This window comes from Crocodylus siamensis, chromosome 10 (genome assembly GCF_052110815.1).
Source record: "Crocodylus siamensis isolate JL-2025a chromosome 10, ASM5211081v1, whole genome shotgun sequence".
Taxonomy (NCBI): Eukaryota; Metazoa; Chordata; order Crocodylia; family Crocodylidae; genus Crocodylus; species Crocodylus siamensis.
Genome location: NC_143404.1, coordinates 71,869,033 through 71,886,276, shown reverse-complemented (window position 1 = coordinate 71,886,276; position 17,244 = coordinate 71,869,033). Strand labels below are relative to the sequence as shown.

General features: G+C 67.4%; 3 protein-coding genes and 1 long non-coding RNA gene across 6 annotated transcripts in view; 2 read left to right on the top strand and 2 right to left on the bottom strand.

The window, feature by feature from the left end:
* The window catches only part of LOC149856862 (uncharacterized), a 16,583-nt gene extending 10,992 nt beyond the window's left edge, over window positions 1–5,591 (bottom strand). Inside the window, exon 1 of the long non-coding RNA XR_016444484.1 lies at window positions 5,134–5,591. This is a non-coding gene — a long non-coding RNA (uncharacterized LOC149856862). The remainder of the gene's footprint in view (window positions 1–5,133) is intronic.
* Window positions 594–1,598, top strand: TRIB3 (tribbles pseudokinase 3). The gene is made up of 2 exons (XM_090020424.1): window positions 594–645; window positions 779–1,598. The coding sequence occupies exons 1-2, from the start codon at window positions 594–596 to the stop codon at window positions 1,582–1,584; spliced, it is 858 nt and encodes a 285-aa protein (XP_089876550.1). The 3' UTR covers window positions 1,585–1,598.
* RBCK1 (RANBP2-type and C3HC4-type zinc finger containing 1) lies at window positions 2,322–7,767 on the top strand. Of its 2 annotated transcripts, XM_090065078.1 has the most exons (11): window positions 2,322–3,210; window positions 3,771–3,834; window positions 3,943–4,087; window positions 4,257–4,350; window positions 4,482–5,006; window positions 5,569–5,729; window positions 6,049–6,160; window positions 6,279–6,458; window positions 6,641–6,739; window positions 6,821–6,964; window positions 7,308–7,766. In XM_090065078.1, exons 1-11 carry the CDS (start codon window positions 2,344–2,346, stop codon window positions 7,386–7,388), a joined length of 2,472 nt encoding a protein of 823 aa, XP_089921204.1. In that variant the 5' UTR covers window positions 2,322–2,343; the 3' UTR covers window positions 7,389–7,766. The 2 variants fall into 2 exon arrangements, with proteins under 2 accessions (XP_089921204.1, XP_089921203.1); XM_090065077.1 differs by having other exon boundaries at window positions 3,771–4,087; window positions 7,308–7,767.
* On the bottom strand, window positions 7,763–17,244 carry TBC1D20 (TBC1 domain family member 20). 2 transcript variants are annotated; one of them, XM_090065092.1, is made up of 8 exons: window positions 17,140–17,244; window positions 15,904–16,089; window positions 14,869–14,949; window positions 11,952–12,138; window positions 11,369–11,470; window positions 10,648–10,789; window positions 10,231–10,412; window positions 7,763–9,727 (listed from the first exon to the last, which is right to left on the bottom strand). In XM_090065092.1, the coding sequence occupies exons 1-8, from the start codon at window positions 17,171–17,173 to the stop codon at window positions 9,472–9,474; spliced, it is 1,170 nt and encodes a 389-aa protein (XP_089921218.1). In that variant the 5' UTR covers window positions 17,174–17,244; the 3' UTR covers window positions 7,763–9,471. The 2 variants fall into 2 exon arrangements, with proteins under 2 accessions (XP_089921218.1, XP_089921219.1); XM_090065093.1 differs by having other exon boundaries at window positions 10,231–10,337.

Genomic DNA, 17,244 nt, shown 5'->3' with positions numbered 1-17,244 from the left:
CCCGGGCGCCGCCAGCCCAGGCAGCCGTGGCCGTGGCTCGGGGGACGGGGCCGCCGGGCCACCGCGGGCCCCGCCGGCTGGGGGGGCCGGAAGCCCGTGAGCCGCCCGGCCCCGCAGCGCCAGGCCAACTTCGCGGGGCCGAGGAAGAGCCGCGGGGCCGGCCCCGCAAAACCCGCCCGGGCTCCAGCCCCGGAGCGAGCGGGCGCTGCCGGGGGCTCAGCCAGGAGGCCCCGGGCCGCAAGGGCGGCCCTCGGGGCCCGGCGGCGGGGACGCGGCTGCCGCCGCCCCCGGCCCCCCCGGCCCCCCGCTGCTCCCGAGCGAGGCCCGCGGGGCGGCGGCGGCGCTGGTGCAACGGGCCGCGCCGGTGTCGCAAGAGGCGGCCGCGGGGCGGGGGCGGGGGGAGGCGGGCCCGGCGTGCTGCAATCGCGGCCGCTTCGGCATCAGCCGGCCCGGGAGCGCCCGGACTCGGCACCGGCCGGAGGGGAGAGGGGGGCGCGGGCCGGCGCGGGGGCGCACGAACTCGCACGCGGAGTGTGGGCCACGCGCACTCACACACACGCACGTGTGGGCGCTCGCATGCGCCCCCCAGCACCATGAGAGCCACAGACACTCACATCAGGAGTGTGAGACACGCACACCTCATGAGTGAGAGCCACACACATACCCACATACACTCGCACACCGTGAATGAGCCAGGCACACACCTATGCACACATACACAGGCAAATGCACCATGAGTGTGAGCTACAGGTGCCCCCCCCCACACCCCATGAGTGAGAGTGCCACGGCCCAGGGGCACGGGCCGGTCCGCGTGGGCCGTGGGTGCAGGGGCGGCGGCTCTCATCGTGCCGAGCTGCCAAGCGTGACCCGCGCCACCGCCGCACAGATGAGCAGGGCCGCGCGGAAGGCCCCGGCGCGGCTCCGCCCGGCAAGACGCGGCTGGGCTCGGGAGAGGCCGCGGCTGCCGAGAGCCGCGATGCCAGGCGCCCGCGCCTGGGCCCGGACCCACTGCCAGGCTCCGTGCCCTGCCTGCCAGCGCCGGCCCGCGGCGCCGAGGGGCACGACGCCAGGGTCCTGTCCTGCAGCTCGGGCCGTGCGTCCTGCTGGCGCGCGGGGCCGGGGGCCGCTCCTGCCGCGCCGCGCACCGGCCCGCGGGGGCCGAGTACACCTGCAAGGAGCTCTGGCCACGCGTGCGCCGGCAGCCCCGTGGACCGGCTCAGGGGGCAGCGGCCCTGCTACCCCGGCTGCACGGGGAGCCTCGCTGCTTGGCCCGGAGAGGCCGGGCGGGGAAGGCAGCCGAGCCCGCGCCTGGCTCCTTCACGCCCGCCCTCGCTGCCCCCAGGTCTACCCGACGAGGAGCTGCCAGGAGGCGATGGCCCCGTACGGACGGCTCCCGCCGCACGCCGGCCTGGCCCGGGCGGCCGAGGTGATCCAGGGCCACCGCAGCGCCTGCGGCTTCTTCCCACGCGGCCACGGCGACATGCGGAGCCACGTGCGGAGGCCGCGGCCCACTGCCACGAGCACGGCGTGGTCCTGCGGGACCTCAGGCTGCGCCAGTCCGTCTTTGCCGAGCGGGAGAGGTGAGGCCGGGCGGCGGGCGGGCGCGGGGCCCAGCGCGCCCCTCCAGCCGGCCGCACGGAGCGCGGCGGCGGCCCCGCTCTCCCGGCTCCGCGCGCCCGCGGGGCCCGGCCCGTGCCGGAGGGCCTGGAGGACGCGCCGTCGGCGCTCGGGGAAGGCGGCCGACGCGTGGGGCTGGGCGCGGCGCTGTACGCCGTGCGGGCGGGGGCTACCCCCTCCAGGAGGCCGAGCCCGCCCGCTCCTCAGCAAGCTCCGCCGCGGCGCCTTCCGCGTCCCCGGCGGCCTCTCGCCCCGCGCCCGCTGCCTGCTGCGCGAGCGCCCGCCGGAGCGGCTCACCCCCGCTGCACCGCGGCTCGCCGGCGCCGGGGGCTGGACCAGGCGGTGCCAGACGGCAGGGCGGGGGCGGGGGGCGAGGAGGAAGACCTGCGCAGCTGAGCCCCTGAGGTGCTGGCCAAGCGAGAGGGGCAGGGGCAGCTCGCCGGCAGCCCCGGCCGGACCGCTCACGCCCACGCGCCTTAGACCTGGGGACCAGCCACCCACGCCCGGTCCCGGCGGGGAGCTGCCCGCACTCCCCGCACCTCGGACTCGGACTCGGGGCGGACGGCGTTACCGCGACTGACACCCCCGCCCCGAGCGCCCCGTGCCGGGGGTGCTCGCACCCACGTGTGCCAAGGAACTGGCTGCAGCTCCCGTCACCAGCAATGCCCCCGGCCCGCGGGCCGGACGGCAAGCAGCCGGGGCCGTCGTCTCTCGCCGGGGCTCTGAATGCACCCGCGCAGGGAGCCCGGAGCTGCCCCCGAGGCCAGCCCTGGGGGTCTCCAGCGGGCTGGCTTTGCCCGCCTGCTCCCCGCCGCCACGGGCACCCACGGCTGCTCCCGGCCCGGCCCAGCCCGGGAGGTGCGGCGCCGTGCTCCGCGCCCGGCACCGCGCTGGCCCGGCTGGCCCCGCACACAGCACCAGCACGCTCGTGTCCCGACAGGGGCTAACTCACCCCCAGCGCCGCGCGGCGTCGGGCAGGGGTGGGGGAGCGGGGATGCGTGCTGGGGCCGCTCATTGCAAACCAGAAGCAGGGCCACGACCCCCGATGCCCCCAGGGAGGGCCCGGGCCCCAGGCAGCAGCCAAGCCCCCACGGCCATCAGGTCCCAGGCCTGCCGTGTGCTGCAGGGGCCTGGGGCGGAGGCTACTCTGGGCTCCCAGGTCAGCGGGGAGGCCTGGCTCGCCGCTCCCGGCAGGCAGGGAGACCCGGGGGTCCCGCGCGCCGGTGCAAGCAGCTGCCCGGGGGTGAGCGCCTGTGCTCACACGCCGCAGGGGAGGCTTGGGCCCACCGCCGAGGGGCTCGGGGCGCGGGCGCGGGGCAGCGCAGGAAGGCGGCAGAGCCCTGCCCCGCGCGGGTGGCGGCTCCCAGCCCCCGTGCCGCCTGCGTGGGGCTGCAGGGAGCGGCGGGCGAGGGCCAGGTGCACGGGGCCGGCTTTCGGTTTCTGCCTGCGCCTCCGCCCTGCCCTGCCCTGCCCTGCCCGGGCCCTGTCCCACTTCCTCCTCCTCCGCCTGCTTTCGGTTTCCCTTGCTGTCAGCCCCGAGCCTTCAGCTGGCCCAGCACCGGGGGCCAGGCGGGCAGCACGGGGCTCCGGGCGGTAAGTGTGCCAGGCAGGCGCTGGCGGCTCGGGCTCCGGCCTGCTCGCCTCCACGGCCCGGCCGCGGCCCCGGCCCCGGCCCCGGCCCCGGCCCCGGCCGGGAAGCGCGCGTGGCTCTGGCCCCGTGCCTGCCGCCTCCCCTTCCTGGATCGTGGCCCTGTGGCCGCCCGGCACCGGACATCTGCCCCTGCCCCGCAGGGAGCTGGCAGCTTCACCCCAGACCTTGCCTCGCTGGACGGGGGTGGCTTGGGCTGGGGCGCCAGGAGGCCAGCCAGCAGCAGGCTGCGGGCGCGGTGCCTGCTCCAGCTGGGACTCTGCCCCTTGCCCAGCACCACGGCCGGCTTGGCCACGTCCATGCTGCACAGCCCTTGCTCCAGGCCGGGGGGGGGGCGTGGAGAAGCCGGTTATGTCCCCCCCGCCCCCCAGATGCTCCCTCTCCCTCTCCCCTTCGGAGCTGCTGCGGGCACGCTGCCCTGGGCAGGGGCAGGTCTACCGGGGCCAGGGTACAGGCCGGTGCTGGGCTCCCGCAGGATGTCACCCGCTCCCTTTGCCTTCGGCAGGCCCCGCACGCGGCAGGGCTGGAGGCCGGGGGCGCGGCGCGCATGGAGGAGACGACGAGGAAAGGTGGGCGCGGGGGGCAGGGGCTGGCCGGCTGCGTGGGGGGCGCAACAAATCCTGCTAGCCTGCGCGAGCAGGCAGAGCCCGCGGCTCACCCTGCCCGCCCGCCCGCAGCGGAGGAGCTGGCCCAGCGCCTGGCCGAGGCCATCGAGAGCGGGGACCAGGGGCTGGCGTGCCAGAGCGCCGGCGAGCTGGCGGCGCTGGCCGTCCCCGTGAGCGTGCGGCTGCGGGAGCGGGCCTACCCCGCGCAGGAGATACGGTGGGCGCTGGTGCCGCGGCGTGCGGGGCAGCCCGGGCGGGAGGACGACAGCCCGCGACCGCCGCGGCCCAGGGCTGAGAGGAGAGGGACCGGAGGAGCCCGGGGCGCGGCGGGGGCGGAGCGGGGGGCGCGGCGGCGCGGCTGACACCCCGCTCCTCCGCGCCCCCAGGCTGTGGGTGGGGGTGGAGGACGCCCAGATGCACACGGTGCCCATCCACCTGCAGGTCCGGCCCCACATGACCCTGGCTTCGCTCAAGGACATGGTAGGAGGCGGGCAAGCCCCCCGGGGTGCCCGTGCTGGGCAATGCCTGGGCCGGCCCGCGCCAGGCTCCGGTGCGGCCGCGCCGCGGGGCTGGCAGGCCCCGGCGGCCTCAGCCCGGCCTCTCGGCTCCAGGTGTCCGCGCAGTACGGGCTCCCGCCCGGCGTCCAGCGGTGGGTCATCGGGCAGCGGCTGCCCCGGGACCAGGAGACGCTGCTCTACAACGGCATCCAGCGGGACGGCGACCGCGCCTTCCTCTACCTGCTCTCGGCCCGCCAGGCCCAGCGCCCCCCGGGGCCGGGGCCGGGGCCGGGCGCCCAGGGGCTGCAGCCGCCCGGGGGCCCCGAGCGGGTGGACGCAGTGCCCAGGGCGGCGCCGGCGCCGGCCCTGCCCGAGCCCCCCCAGGTAAGGCCGCCCCCGCCCTTGCCCCCTAAGCCGTGCCGGGGCCCGTGCCGCCGTGCCGGGGGCTCCGGCGCCCGCGCCCAGCTGGGCTGGGTCTGCCCGCGCTGCACCTACGTGAACAAGCCGACGCGCCCCGGCTGCGAGCTGTGCTGCCAGGGGCGCCCCGAGGGCTACCGCGTGCCCGACGGCTACCGGCCCGACGCGGCGGAGCAGGCGCGGCTGCGGGGCGAGGAGGAGGCTCTGCAGCGGTACCAGCAGGTGAGCGGCAGGGCAGGCCCCCGGAGCCCTCTCCCGCCCCGGCCTGCTGGCTGGCGACGTAGCCCCTCCTTCCCGTGCCGTGGGTGCCACCTCGGGACCCCCCGCCCGCACCCCGGGGGGCACTCACCCAGGCAGGAGGCAGGGGCAGAGCCCTCAGGCTGCAGCTGCTGGCAACTCCCAGCTTTCAAGGGGCAGGTCGTGGCAGGGCATGCTGGGAGACTGCCGGGGGGCGGGGGCAAGGGTTGGGGGGTGCGCTCCCCCCTCCCCCCCGGACTCTAGCCAGTCCTGGGAGCCAGGCAGGCAGCGCCCGGGGGGAGGGAGCTCCCTGCTCTGCCGCTGTTCACCCTGCTGAGCCTGGGCCCGTCCCTTAGCCCCATGCTTCAGTTGCCCACCGGCTGTGCTAATGCCCCCCAGGCTGCCCCGGGAGCCCAGAATGGGCGTGCCGGGGGGTCCCTCCCTCCCCTTGCCCAGCTACGGGGAATGGGGCAGCGGGCTGCAGGCAGGAACCGGGGTCGGGGCAGGGCTGCGTGGTCTGGCTGACGCGGCCGGGGCGGGTGCCCAGGTGAAGGAGCAGCAGCAGAAGGAGAACTACGAGCAGCTGCTGCAGCTGGACGGGCAGAGCCTGGTGCCAGCCGACGCTGCCATCGAGTGCCCCATCTGCTTGGGCATCGTGCCGCCCGGCGAGGGCGTGACCCTGCGCGAGTGCCTGCATGCCTTCTGCAGGTAGGGCCGGCTCTGCCCGCGGGCCCAGCCCAGCCCCTGGCAGCCGTGGTCAACACCACGGGGGTCGACGCCCCCCCCGGGGCTGGAGGGACGGGGGGTGCAGCAGGGGTATAGGCAACGAGGGGCATCACCCTGCTCCACGCGCCCCTGGCCCCACACCCACTTGCAGGACCATCACCTCCAGGCTGCAGTCATGACCCCCGCCCCAGCCTGGACGACCCCCAGGGCCCAGGTCCAGCTCCTTCCCGGCTGGGAGCAGGGGGTGCTGGGAGCGCCCAGGATCGTGGCCCTGACTCTGCGGGTCTGTCTGACCCCACAGGGACTGCCTGAAGGGCACGATCCTGAACAGCCCGGAGCCCGAGGTGCCCTGCCCCTACATCGACAAGAACTACTCCTGCATGGGGCAGCTGCTGGAGCGGGAGATCAAGGCGGTGGGTGCCGGGGCAGGAGCAGGAGGGGCCTGGGGGCGCAGGGGCTGCAGAGGCGGGCGGGCGGGGGCTGGCCGCAGGGGCGCGGGCGAGCGCCGGGGTGCTGATGGACGCCCCCCAGCTCCTGAGCCCGGAGGAGTACGAGCGCTTCCTGGACCTGGGCGTCTCCATCGCCGAGACCCGCAGCCCCTGCAGCTACCACTGCAAGACGGCCGACTGCCGCGGCTGGTGCTTCTTCGAGGACGACGTCAACGAGTTCTCCTGCCCGGTGTGCCTGAAGGTCAACTGCCTGCTGTGCCAGGTGGGCGAGGGGCGCTCCCGGGGGCCTGGCCGCGGCGCGCGGAAGCCCCCGCCGTGCCGCCTCGGCTGGGCGGGCGTCCCCGGGCCGCGGCCTGGGCAGAGGGGCGAGGAGCTGCCCCGGCACGGGGAGCGGGGTGGCAAGCGGGAGAGCGTGCGGGCGCGACTCCGGGCCTGTCCCCGCAGGCCATCCACGAGAGCATGAACTGCAGGGAGTACCAGGACGACCTGCAGGCCCGGGCCGAGAAGGACCAGGCCGCGCGGCAGACCAGCGAGATGCTGACGGTGCGAGCCCCGAGGGGCGGCGGGCCCGAGCCGGCCTGCGGCGCGCGGCGCTGCCGGGGCTGACGCTGCCTTCCCCCGCAGAGCATGGTGCAGCGCGGCGAGGCCATGCACTGCCCCCGCTGCCGCATCGTGGTGCAGAAGAAGGACGGCTGCGACTGGATCCGCTGCACCGTGTGCCACACCGAGATCTGCTGGGTCACCAAGGGGCCGCGCTGGGGGCCGGCGGTAGGTGCTGGGGGACCCCCTCCCCGTGCCACCCCTGCTCTGAAAAAGAAGGGGGGGGTCCCGGGCTGCGAGCAGGGTGTGCACTCTGAACCCTAACGGTGGCCCAAACGAGCCAGCTGCTGCATGGCGCTGTTCTTCCAGGCCAGCAGCGGGAGGCCCCCATTATGCTCCCAGCTCCCAGAGGGTGGGAGGAAGCAGGATGTCTCCATGCGCCCCCCCAACCTGCCCCTGCCCAGAGCACACACTGGCCTTCAGGGGCCGGTGTGCAGGACTTGGGGCTCTGCCCCCCTTCCTTGCCTTGCTACCTGCCCCCGTGACCTCCGCTGTCCCCCGCTCTCCGCAGGGTCCCGGCGACACGAGCGGGGGCTGTCGCTGCCGGCTGAAGGGCGCGCCCTGCCACCCCCACTGCCAGAACTGCCACTAGGCACCGAGGAGCCAAGGGGGGGCGGGGGGCAGGGTCCCTCCATGGCCCCCCGACACTGCCCGACTCCACTCGGGGCCGAGCCCTGCTTGGGGCTGGCTGGAGCTCGGTGCCGTCAGCCCCACGGCGGGCCGGGCTGTGGGAGGCCAGCATCCGGGCCGAGGGGCTGCCAGCGCGTGCTCCCACGCTCCCCCGGGCCTGGCGACTGGGGGCAATAAAGACCTGCGGGCTGTGCAGGGAGGACATCACGTGTCTGGCTTTTCTCCCCGTGGCGCCCGTTGGGCAGAGGTGCCTAGTCCCAGGCACCAGCCTCCAGCCCTGGACTTGGGGGCCCCCCTTCTCATGCTTCCCAGCTGTTTGGCAGCCCTACCCTTAGCACACGTGCAAACGTGCCTGGCCACAGCCCGTGGCAGGCCTGGGAAGAGCCCCAATGCAGGGTGGAGGAGGGGTGGCCCTGCTCTGCCCCCGGGCAGGCACGGCAGGGTGGGTTAGTAACCGGGCACTGTTTATTTTACACGGCAACAAGCCTGTACAATATTGGTGTGCACACATATGTACAAGTCTATACAGAGTCGCTAGCCCCTGGAGAATGCTTTCCTTCGGGCCAGGAGGCACGGACCTCAATGTGCGCAGACCCACCGCCTTCAGAGCCTGGCAGGGGACGAACGGGCCCCAGCGCCGGTGGGGAGCACTGCTCGGAAAGACGATGCCCGGAGAGGGAAGCCCTGCCCGGCTGCCTCCGCCCACAGTCACAGCCGCAGAGCTGCAGGATGGGTGGGAGGCTGGTGCTTTGAGCTGTGCCACCATGGGATGTCCCCCTGCTCCCTCTACCGCCTTTGAGGCACCTTGCAATTCACCCCAAGCTACATAAGGGCTTAGTGCTGCAGGTAACGGGGCAGGGGGCATCGCCCGAGCCTGCAGCCAGCCAGAGCCGGTCAGAAAACACCCTCCTCTTCTGGGGCTTTTAAAGTGCTTCGTTAACAGCTCTTCACGCTGCCCTCCACTTATTGTGGTGTTGGCGCCAGCCCCCTCCCACACCGAGGGACTCGCGCCGTCGTGTCACCATGCAGCAGACATGAGGATGTGCTGGGAGAGGAGTCGCGAGGAGCTAGCGGATCCCCCGGCCGCAGAAGCAGCCGTCACCGGGAGCCAACACACCCGGCAAGCGATGGGGCAGAGCTCAGGGCACCCCTGGGAGTCCAAGAGCCTGCAGAGTGGGTGCTGCAGCAGGGACAGCCTCACTGCTCAGAGCGCAGGTGCACGGTGCCTTGCTGCCAGGCCCAGAGCTTGCTGCTCTTCTCCAGGACTGGGGCTCCCACAGGGCAGAGCTTGGCTCCTGGGGACAGGAGGGGACAACCGCAGGAGGCGAGGCAGGGATGGGGTAAGGGCACTTACGGGAGGCTTAGCAGCAGAGGGGCAGGCAGAGGTAGAGGCGTGTAGTGTCTATTGGCTTCACTTGGGTCAGGTGAAAGTCTGGGAGTGTGAGAGCAGGGAGTGCAGGGACCTGCTGCAAAGCGGGTAGGGAGACCTGGAGGGGAAGGGGACGGGGGGGCACGTGCTGGCACCAGTTTCAGGGTTAATGCCAAAGGCAGAAACATTAGTCTGCAAGAGACCAAGCAGGGTTGGGGAGGGCAGGGAAGACAGTCCTCCAACAGGGATTGAAGAGGGTGCTGCTCTAACAAGGTGCCCACTCAGCAAGCCCCAGGCAGGGGTGGTGTCAGAGACTACCAGGACCAGCACAGTGCCATGCTCACCAGGCTCCAACATCCCCTGCCCAGCCCCAACTGCCCCTCTACCTGCCGACCTGGGGTGGGTCTTTATCTCCGTTTCGACTACCACCGGGGGAAGGCAGAAGCTCTCCAACTGGCCCCTGCACTGAACAACCCAGCACGGGTATGACCATGCCAGGACGTGTCAGCTCCCAACACCCACGCCCAGGAGAGCAGGGGCTCCACACCCACGTGGGGAGGAGAGGAGGAGGCGGCAGCACTCCTGTGTCGTGCTCCTGGGCAGAGCTTTGAGCCAGACCCCTGGGCCACGGTCCTGCAGGGGAGCCGTGTGTGGAGACAGCCCCTCGCTGCCGTGCTCAGGGGAAGATCTGCAGTTCGAACTTGGGGGCCCACTCCAGAGCACTCTTCACCACGGCCAGTGCCGCAGCGCCCAGGGCCACTGTCAGCCCCATCACTGCCAGCTTGACCAAGCGGTTGGTCCTTGGTTTGGTCAAGACTGACTTCGTCCGCTCCTCCCCTCGGAGCCTGTCCCAGAAACGCTGTCGTAGCACCATGTCCGGTCGCTGCTGGGCTGAAGCCAGCTCAAAGTCCTTGAAGGTGGAAGCGGCCATCCTGCGAGGGGAGAGGCAGGGGGTGAGAACTGCAGATGGACGGGTTCCCCCGGGATCCCCAGTTGGCAGCCTCCAAGACGAGGAGCGCTGCTTATGGGGAACCGTGGTCAGTCCTGACAGCAGCTAGAGGGGTGCAGGGTCTGTCAGTGCCTTTGTTACATCCAGCTCAGGTCAAGCCCCATGCTGGGTCCCTGCCCCAGCACTGCCCAGGGGCAGAGCACAGCACCCCGGGTCCTGTCGTTTGCATTGAGCGTGGCTTTTTCACTGCCTGTGTCAAAACCAAGTGGCGAAGAGAAACCTGGTGCTGGCAATGCCGGAGCTGGAACCCAGCCCTGGGGGGAGCTGCCACAGCAGGGAGATTGGGGAAGCTGATGTAGGAGGGCAACGAGTCGGTTGAGTGGGGCCATGCCGAGATGCTTGGAACGGCCCAGGCACGGGGCGGGCTCGGAGCTACGCTTCATTCCTATGAGAGGCGTGAGGTTTCCCACGGGGCCCGGTACTCACCGCTCGGCATGCTGCCGTGCCTCCCGGGCGAGCTCCGAGGGTGGGAACTGCACAAAGAGGTCGCCCGCCTGGCTAATGAGGGTCTCGTAGGGCAGGTCCTGCGGGATCTGCGATAGGAGGTGGTGCACGGAGGCCATGTCACACTCGCAGTCCAGTACTTCCTGCTCCCGGTGCAGCACGATCTGCAACGCAAGCGGTCGCTGACCCTGGCTCCTTCAATTCACTAGCACAGCCAGCGGGGCCCCCCTCAAGGTTGCCCCAGCTCTGGACAGGCACCTGACAATTCAGCTCACCCCCGATGGGCTGAGGGAACAGGGACTTGTCATTCACCCAGGCCCAGAACACCAGACCTAAGGGGCACCCGCCAGAACTAGCAGGTGACAGGTTTAAAACTGCCAAGGGAAAGGAAGCACCTACCACAGCAGCAAAGTAAATGGGCATCAGCGGGTGGCAGGCCAGGAAAAAGTCGTACAATCGCACCACCTGCCGCATGTCAGACAGGACGTGTCCGAACCACGTGATCAGCCAGCTGAGCGCAAAGATGGTCCCCACTTCAGCGCTGCGGAGAGGAAGCCCCCGTCAGACAGCCCCTGCTAGCCCCCCCCAGTGAACTCTTGGGGTGCAGGGGGAGCCTGACATCACCTCACTTCTGAACTGTGGGGCTTGGACTCAAAGTTCCCGCCCCCCACCAAGTCTCTTCTGGACCGTTTCACCCCTCTCTGCCCCAATTTCGATCCCTTTCCATTCCTGCCGGCTGCTGCGGCGGTTCTCGGGGCCGGTGAGACCTGGAGGAGAGGCCTCAGCTCACACAGGAGCTGAAGCAGTGGCATCTGCTTTGTAGCACACCCACTGTGAGCCATTGTCATACGGGGGAGACAGTGGGGCAGCCTGGGCGAGGATGCCACAGCGTGGACAAGCCCAGCATGGCTGGGGAATGGTTTCAAAAACAAGAGGAGCCCTGGGGCTGCTGAGCACCAAAGCACAGAAGGCTTTTGACCTGTGCTGGCTCCTCAGGTCCACTTGGAGGAAGCTGCTAGCCCTGGACAAGTCCCAACCAGTAAATCCCAGCACTGCAGGGAAGACAGCCCCAGACCGGCTGCGAGCCTCCCTGGAGGCAGCCTGGGAGCTGGCCACGTACCTCTGCATGAAGTCATGGACTTCAGGGTTCACTTGGTCTATTATGGGCATCAGGTAATTCAGAATGTGCTTGGTGTTGTCCATCGTTGGATCCATAAAATCCCTGCGGATGAAGAGTAGCTGTCAGGGGCAGGGCTCCTCAGAGACCATCCCACCAGGCAGGCCAGCGGCACCCCAGCATCGCCTCTCTGGGAACCTGGACCTGCATCCGCCCCGGCCTCGCAGCTGGCATTCAGCAGAGGCCTCTCTCCTGCCAGAGCCGTGTCTCGGGGTGTAAGCAAGCCCAGAGACACCTTCCCGGGGCCCTACAGTCCAGCTCACGGCTTCTGAGGGCAGGGGGTGGGAAACGACTCCCTTAGGACCAGCCTGGCATCCAGACTAGGGGACAAAACAAGAGACCTGCTCAATAAACCAGACCCCCCTCTTAGGGTCCCCCCGGCACTTTGGCTGCCTGGTCCTACCTCGCGAGCGCAGCAGGCTCCATCCCATGAATGCTTCAAGCCCCCAGGGAGCTGTGCGTTCCCCCAACTCGAGCCCCCCAACAGGAGGGCAAGACAGTCCTTAGCCCTGCCTGTCTGTTGTACCTGAGATGATGGGTCGACAGCTTCTCTACCAAGGCAGTTGCCAGCCTGTTGCCCACAACCAGTAGGAAGGTGACCACGATGTCGTGGTAGCCTTGGTAGTAGTGCAGCTGCGGGTTGCGCTTCAGGACGTGCAGGATGATGTCGATCAGGTCCTCCTGCAGCCCCTCCCGCTGCTCATCGGGCATCCCTGTGGGGACAGCGGCTGTGAGAGCGGACCAGTCCCATCTAACAGGCGATTACAGTCTCAGAACTCAACACAGGCCAGCCAGCATCGCTGCAAGGCAGGGCCTGGTGCAGCAACCTCAGCCCAACCTAGGGGCCAGGAACTCAATCCTGGGCAAGCTTCTTGAGAGAATTATTCTGGCGCATGTCCACGAGGGGCCGGGGGGAGATTATGCTTAGGGGCAACCAACACGGGTTCATTAGCGGCAGGTCCTGTCAGATCAACCTGGCGGCCTTCTACGACCAGGTCACCAAATCCTTAGACGCAGGGGGAGCAGTGGACATCGTCTTCCTGGACATTTGGAAGGTCTTCGACACTGGCTCTCACCCCGTTCTCATTAAGAAACTGGGGGCTGTGGTGTAGACACCCCCACAGTCAATTGGGTCGCCAACTGGCTGGAGGGTCACACCCAGAGAGCGGTGGTGGATGGGTTTTTCTCAACCTGGAGGGATGTGGGCAGTGGGGTCCCCCAGGACTCGGTCCTCGGACCCGCACTGTTCATCTTCATCAGTGACTTGGATGAGGGGGTAAAAATCACCCTGTTCACATTTGCTGATGACACTAACATGTGGGGGGGACGTGGGCATGCTAGAAGGGAGGAATACGCTGCAATTGGACCTAGACAGGTTACAGGAGTGGACAGATGAGAATAGGATGGGATTCAACACTGACAAGTGCAAGGTGTGCACCTGGAGAGGAACAACCGGCACCATACCTACAGGCTGGGGAACTCCCTTCTCACCAGCACAGAGGCAGAAAAGGATCTTGGAGTCATCACTGAGGCCAAGATGAACATGGGCCGGCAGTGTGGGGACGCAGTCAGGAAGGCCAACCGCACCTTGTCGTGCATCCACAGATGCATCTCGAGCAGGTCCATGGAGGTGATCCTCCCCCTCTATGCGGCACTGGTCAGGCCGCAGCTGGAGGACTGCGTCCAGTTCTGGGTGCTGCACTTCAGGAGGGATGTGGACAGCATGGAGAGGGTCCAGAGGAGGCCGCCTGCATGATCAGGGGGCAGCAGGGCAGGCCCTACGAGGAGAGGCGACGGGACCTGAACCTGTTCGGTCTCCACAAGAGAAGGCTGAGGGGGATCTAGTGGCCTGTTACAAACTAGTCAGAGGGGATCAGCAGGCATTGGGGGAGTCCCTGTTCCCCCAAGCATGACCAGGAATAGCAGTCACAAGCTGGCAGAGGGTAGATTTAGGCTAGACATCAGGAGGCGCGACTTCTTGGTCAGGGCGGCTAGGATCTGGAGGCTACTTCCAAGCGAAGTGGTGCTGGCTCCTACCCTGGGGGTCTTTAAGACAAGGCTAGACAATCACCTTGCTGGGGTCGTTTGACCCCAATACTCTTTCCTGCCATGGCAGGGGGTTGGACTTGGTCGGGTCGGAAGGGACTTGAGCAGATCATCAACTATGTACTACTGGTTTCTAATCCTGGCTCTCACCACCCCCCCAACATTTGCTTCATTTTTAGTGCCTTAGTTTCTCCCTCTGTGAAATACGCATACTAGCAGTTGCTTTGCAAAGGGGAAAGGGCAGGACTTGCTGTCTTTACAACACTGCACGCATCACTTGAGGCTGACGTTATTGTTGTTCCCAGGAGTCCTAAGAAACCAGCTTAATCCCATTCCCCTGGAAGCCTTATCAGGCATATTGCAATGGCTGTGCAATGCTTGCAGAGGCTGCCACACGGCCCCGCTTCAGCTCAGGGAGTCTCTGCCCCAGAACAAGCTTCTCCAGGTTACCCCATGAGCAGGCAGCACTCGCGAGCCTCTCGCACAACCACACCCTCTCTGCGCATTGTGGCATCAGCATCCCACAGGGCACCGGTCTCTCTGTGCGTGCATCAAGCCTTACAATACCATACTTCTTAATGTACAACACCCACCGTTTCCCCAAAATCAGCCACTGATAGTTGGGTTGCGGGGCTTCAATGAAGGGCCTGATTCCAATCACCTTGGCTAGTCTTTCCTTCCCTTCTCTACCTTCCCAAAACAGGGGGTGTGGTACACAGATAAATATGGTAAATCAGCTGCTTGCATGAAGTGGGAAGAAAAAAAACAGGAAGTGAACAGTAGCTTCTGCCCAGCGGCAACAGTTGCTCTGCAAAGTTGGATAGCTCCTGGCTCCAACTGGGTTATAAATAGAATGACAGAGCTCCAGCCAATCTTAAGAACAGAGCAACTGCAAGAAGCTTTTGTTTGCAATGGTTAAGAGCTGTTTTGACCGAGCGCATGACAGCAGCTAGAAGGAAAGCACCCAGCTGAGAAACTTCCCCCTTCAATTGCTGGGAAACCAGGCCCCAAAACCAGCAGCCCAGAGACACAGAGGCAAAGGGTCAAGCCCCAAACACTGTGCATGGTCTAGCCCCACCTGAGACGTGGCAGATGTGTGACTGCCAGGTGTGGCTACATTAGAACCAGGCTGGTAAGGGTACCGCGTGTGTGCATAGCGTCAGAAATGCGCTGAAGTAATGGCTGCAGTGGCAGGAAGGAGCTTGAGAAAGCTGCTGGCAGCAGCACAGTCCCACCTTAAGGGTTGCACGTGCTCAGGACAGGGCTTGCAGGAAGACTCGGCTCCCAGGGGCATCACTGCTCCTGAGTACCGAGACCCTGGAAGCCAGTTCTATGACACAGGGTGTGGGACAGGGAGCTCTGGGGATGCAGAGAGGAGCAGAGTGTGAGTGTCTCACCAGGGGGGAAGCGACGCAGGGATCGCCGGACATCCAGGAGCACCTGCTGGTAGTCTTTGTTGTCCTCTCGCAGCTCCTTTCCTGAGCGGGGAGAGGAGCATTACAAACCCATCAACCTGGGACTGCGGAGCAAGGTGGAGACAGGCCACAAAACCCTCCACCCCCATGTGGGATCCAGGCTCTCCCTGCTGCACTCAGGCCTCATGCTCCTGTCGATGCCCATCCTGGCACTGTTACCAATGACAAAGGCCATGCCAGGAACAGTCACAGGTTCTCTGCAACCCCTCATGCTGCCACCTTCTCTGTAACCCTGAGAACAGGTCCGTCTCACAGCTTAGTCGCCAGCACATGGCGGGACGTCACTCCAAGGCACTACAGAGTAGCGGAGGTCCTGCCATGGAGCCGCTGAACGCCAAGGGAATGAGAAGCAGCCCGAGCAGCTGCTCTGCTTTGGAACAGACAAGGAGAGATGCCACAAGGCACCTGTCCCTGCCTCCCACAGCTCCCAGGCCTGGCACAGCCTTAGCAACTGGGAACACGTGCCCGTGAGCAGGCCCCAAAGGGGACGTTGTTTTCTGCGTGAGCAGAGCCAGGGGTAGGCTTGAATGTCACAGGGAAAAACATTTTCCTGGCCTCAGATTTGATGTACTCTGCACGCAGGCTCCGTGGTGCACAGTGGCCACTGATTCACCTGTGTCTGGAGTGGGAGCAAACTCCTACCCACTGAAACAGCACCCCCCAAAAAACCAGGACGTGTTCACAATGTGGTCACTTTTTGCTCTCAATTAGTATAGCACAGCTCTGCTCCAAACAGCCTGACTGCAGCAAGAGGAGACCTGCCAGTAAGGTTCCACAGGGCAGCACTGATGAGCTAAAAAATCAACTTGTTCCTGGGGTCAGTGATGAACAGCTGAATGCAGGGGACACCATGGGGTCCATGCCAGAAGCCCTGCTCTCAAGGCAGCATACGTTACATGCAGGCAACACAGGGCAAGGCCTCCCATCTGCATGCATGTGCGTTGCGCCCTCCCGTACCTGGAGGCGACGGCAGGTCATCCGTGTTCACGTTGAGCAGCTTGGGCCACACTTTGCGGCGAATCTCATCGGTCAGGAGCCCCCCCTCGCTGATGGCCATGCGCCGGAGGGTGGCCACATCGATTGGGTCGCTGCTCAGCGCCTGCTGGATTTCAGCTTCTTTCCTTTTCTTTTTCGAATCGTAATCTGCAGAGGGAACACATGTGAGTGGTCAGGCTCATGGACAAGGCCCAGGCTGGCTCTGGGCACAGACACAGAGGTCCCTTCCAGCCCCCTATGTCTCCATGACAAGCACGACCAGGCCCCCACAGCCAGAGGCAGAAAAGACCGGGGGAATTCACGACTCTTCCTGGGGGCCACAGGTTACAGCTGACCTAAACAGGCAACACTACAAGCCAAGCATCTATTGGCACCAGAGGGGCTGAAAGAGCCACCTCCACCCTCTCCCCACGAGACCTCGGTGGAACGAGATCCCATTTTCTGACAAAGGGTCAGAGGTGCCAGCGCCATGCGAGCCTGTCGCCGGAGCGCTTGCCCCTGTGAGCCCAGAGCCCTCAGCCACTGTGGGACCACCTGCGTGTCGGCTTCCCGAGAGCGGGACCGGCTACCAACAGGTCAGTGTATCCTACAGGGCATGGCACAGTGGCACTGGGGGCTTCCGCGCCTGCCAGCGCCCGCCCGGCTCGTCCTCATGCGCTTTGGCAGCAAAGTTTCCCAGGGCAGAGGCAGTGACCGCACGCCTGCCTGCTGCGACCGCTTCCTGCGCGACCACGCCAGACAGGCACCAGCCTTAGCCGTCCTTTCGGGGGGCGGGGGGTGAGCCAGGCCGGCCCCAGGCTCCTCCCGCTCGCGCCGGCTTCTCTGCGACGTGAGCGCTGGAAGCAGAGGCGGCCGCAAGACACCCGATGCCACCGAGGCGCCCAACGCCCCAGCGGCAGTGCCGCTTTCCTGCCCCCCCAGGCCACGCACCAGAGAACGGACGCCGCCGCCGCCTGGGCAGACCCCCCCGTTCAGGACACCCCCCATTCAAGACACCGGGGGCTCAGCACGAATTCCGGACACCATTCCCGCCCCAGCTCAGGACACCAGGGTCACCCCCCCACAACTGAGGACACTAGGGGCCCAGCACGAATTCAGGACACCATCGCCCAGCCACAACTGACGACACCGGGGTACCGGCCCCCCAGCTCAGGACGCCAACACTAGCCCCCCTCAATTCAGGCCCTCGGTCCTCACCTCGGTGCCCGGCGCGGCGGCCCCGCACGGCCATGACACACCCGGGGGGGGGGCCGACCCGGGCTCGCCCCGCTCTCCGCCGCCCGCTTCCGCTTCCGCTCTGGC

Excerpts from the sequence above, each read along its gene's own strand:
- TBC1D20 (XM_090065092.1), bottom strand. The coding sequence starts at position 17,173 with ATGGCCGTGCGGGGCCGCCGCGCCGGGCACCGAG. Across the intron at positions 12,139-14,868 it reads CCTGCGTCGCTTCCCCCCTG|GGATGCCCGATGAGCAGCGG; the intron begins GTGAGACACTCA and ends CTGTCCCCACAG. Across the intron at positions 10,413-10,647 it reads CCATTTACTTTGCTGCTGTG|ATCGTGCTGCACCGGGAGCA; the intron begins GTAGGTGCTTCC and ends CTTGCGTTGCAG.
- TRIB3 (XM_090020424.1), top strand. The coding sequence starts at position 594 with ATGAGAGCCACAGACACTCACATCAGGAGTGTGAGACACGCACACCTC. Across the intron at positions 646-778 it reads GAGACACGCACACCTCATGA|AGTGCCACGGCCCAGGGGCA; the intron begins GTGAGAGCCACA and ends CCCATGAGTGAG.
- RBCK1 (XM_090065077.1), top strand. The coding sequence starts at position 2,344 with ATGCACCCGCGCAGGGAGCCCGGAGCTGCCCCCGAGGCCAGCCCTGGG. Across the intron at positions 5,730-6,048 it reads TGCCTGCATGCCTTCTGCAG|GGACTGCCTGAAGGGCACGA; the intron begins GTAGGGCCGGCT and ends CTGACCCCACAG. Across the intron at positions 6,459-6,640 it reads TCAACTGCCTGCTGTGCCAG|GCCATCCACGAGAGCATGAA; the intron begins GTGGGCGAGGGG and ends CTGTCCCCGCAG.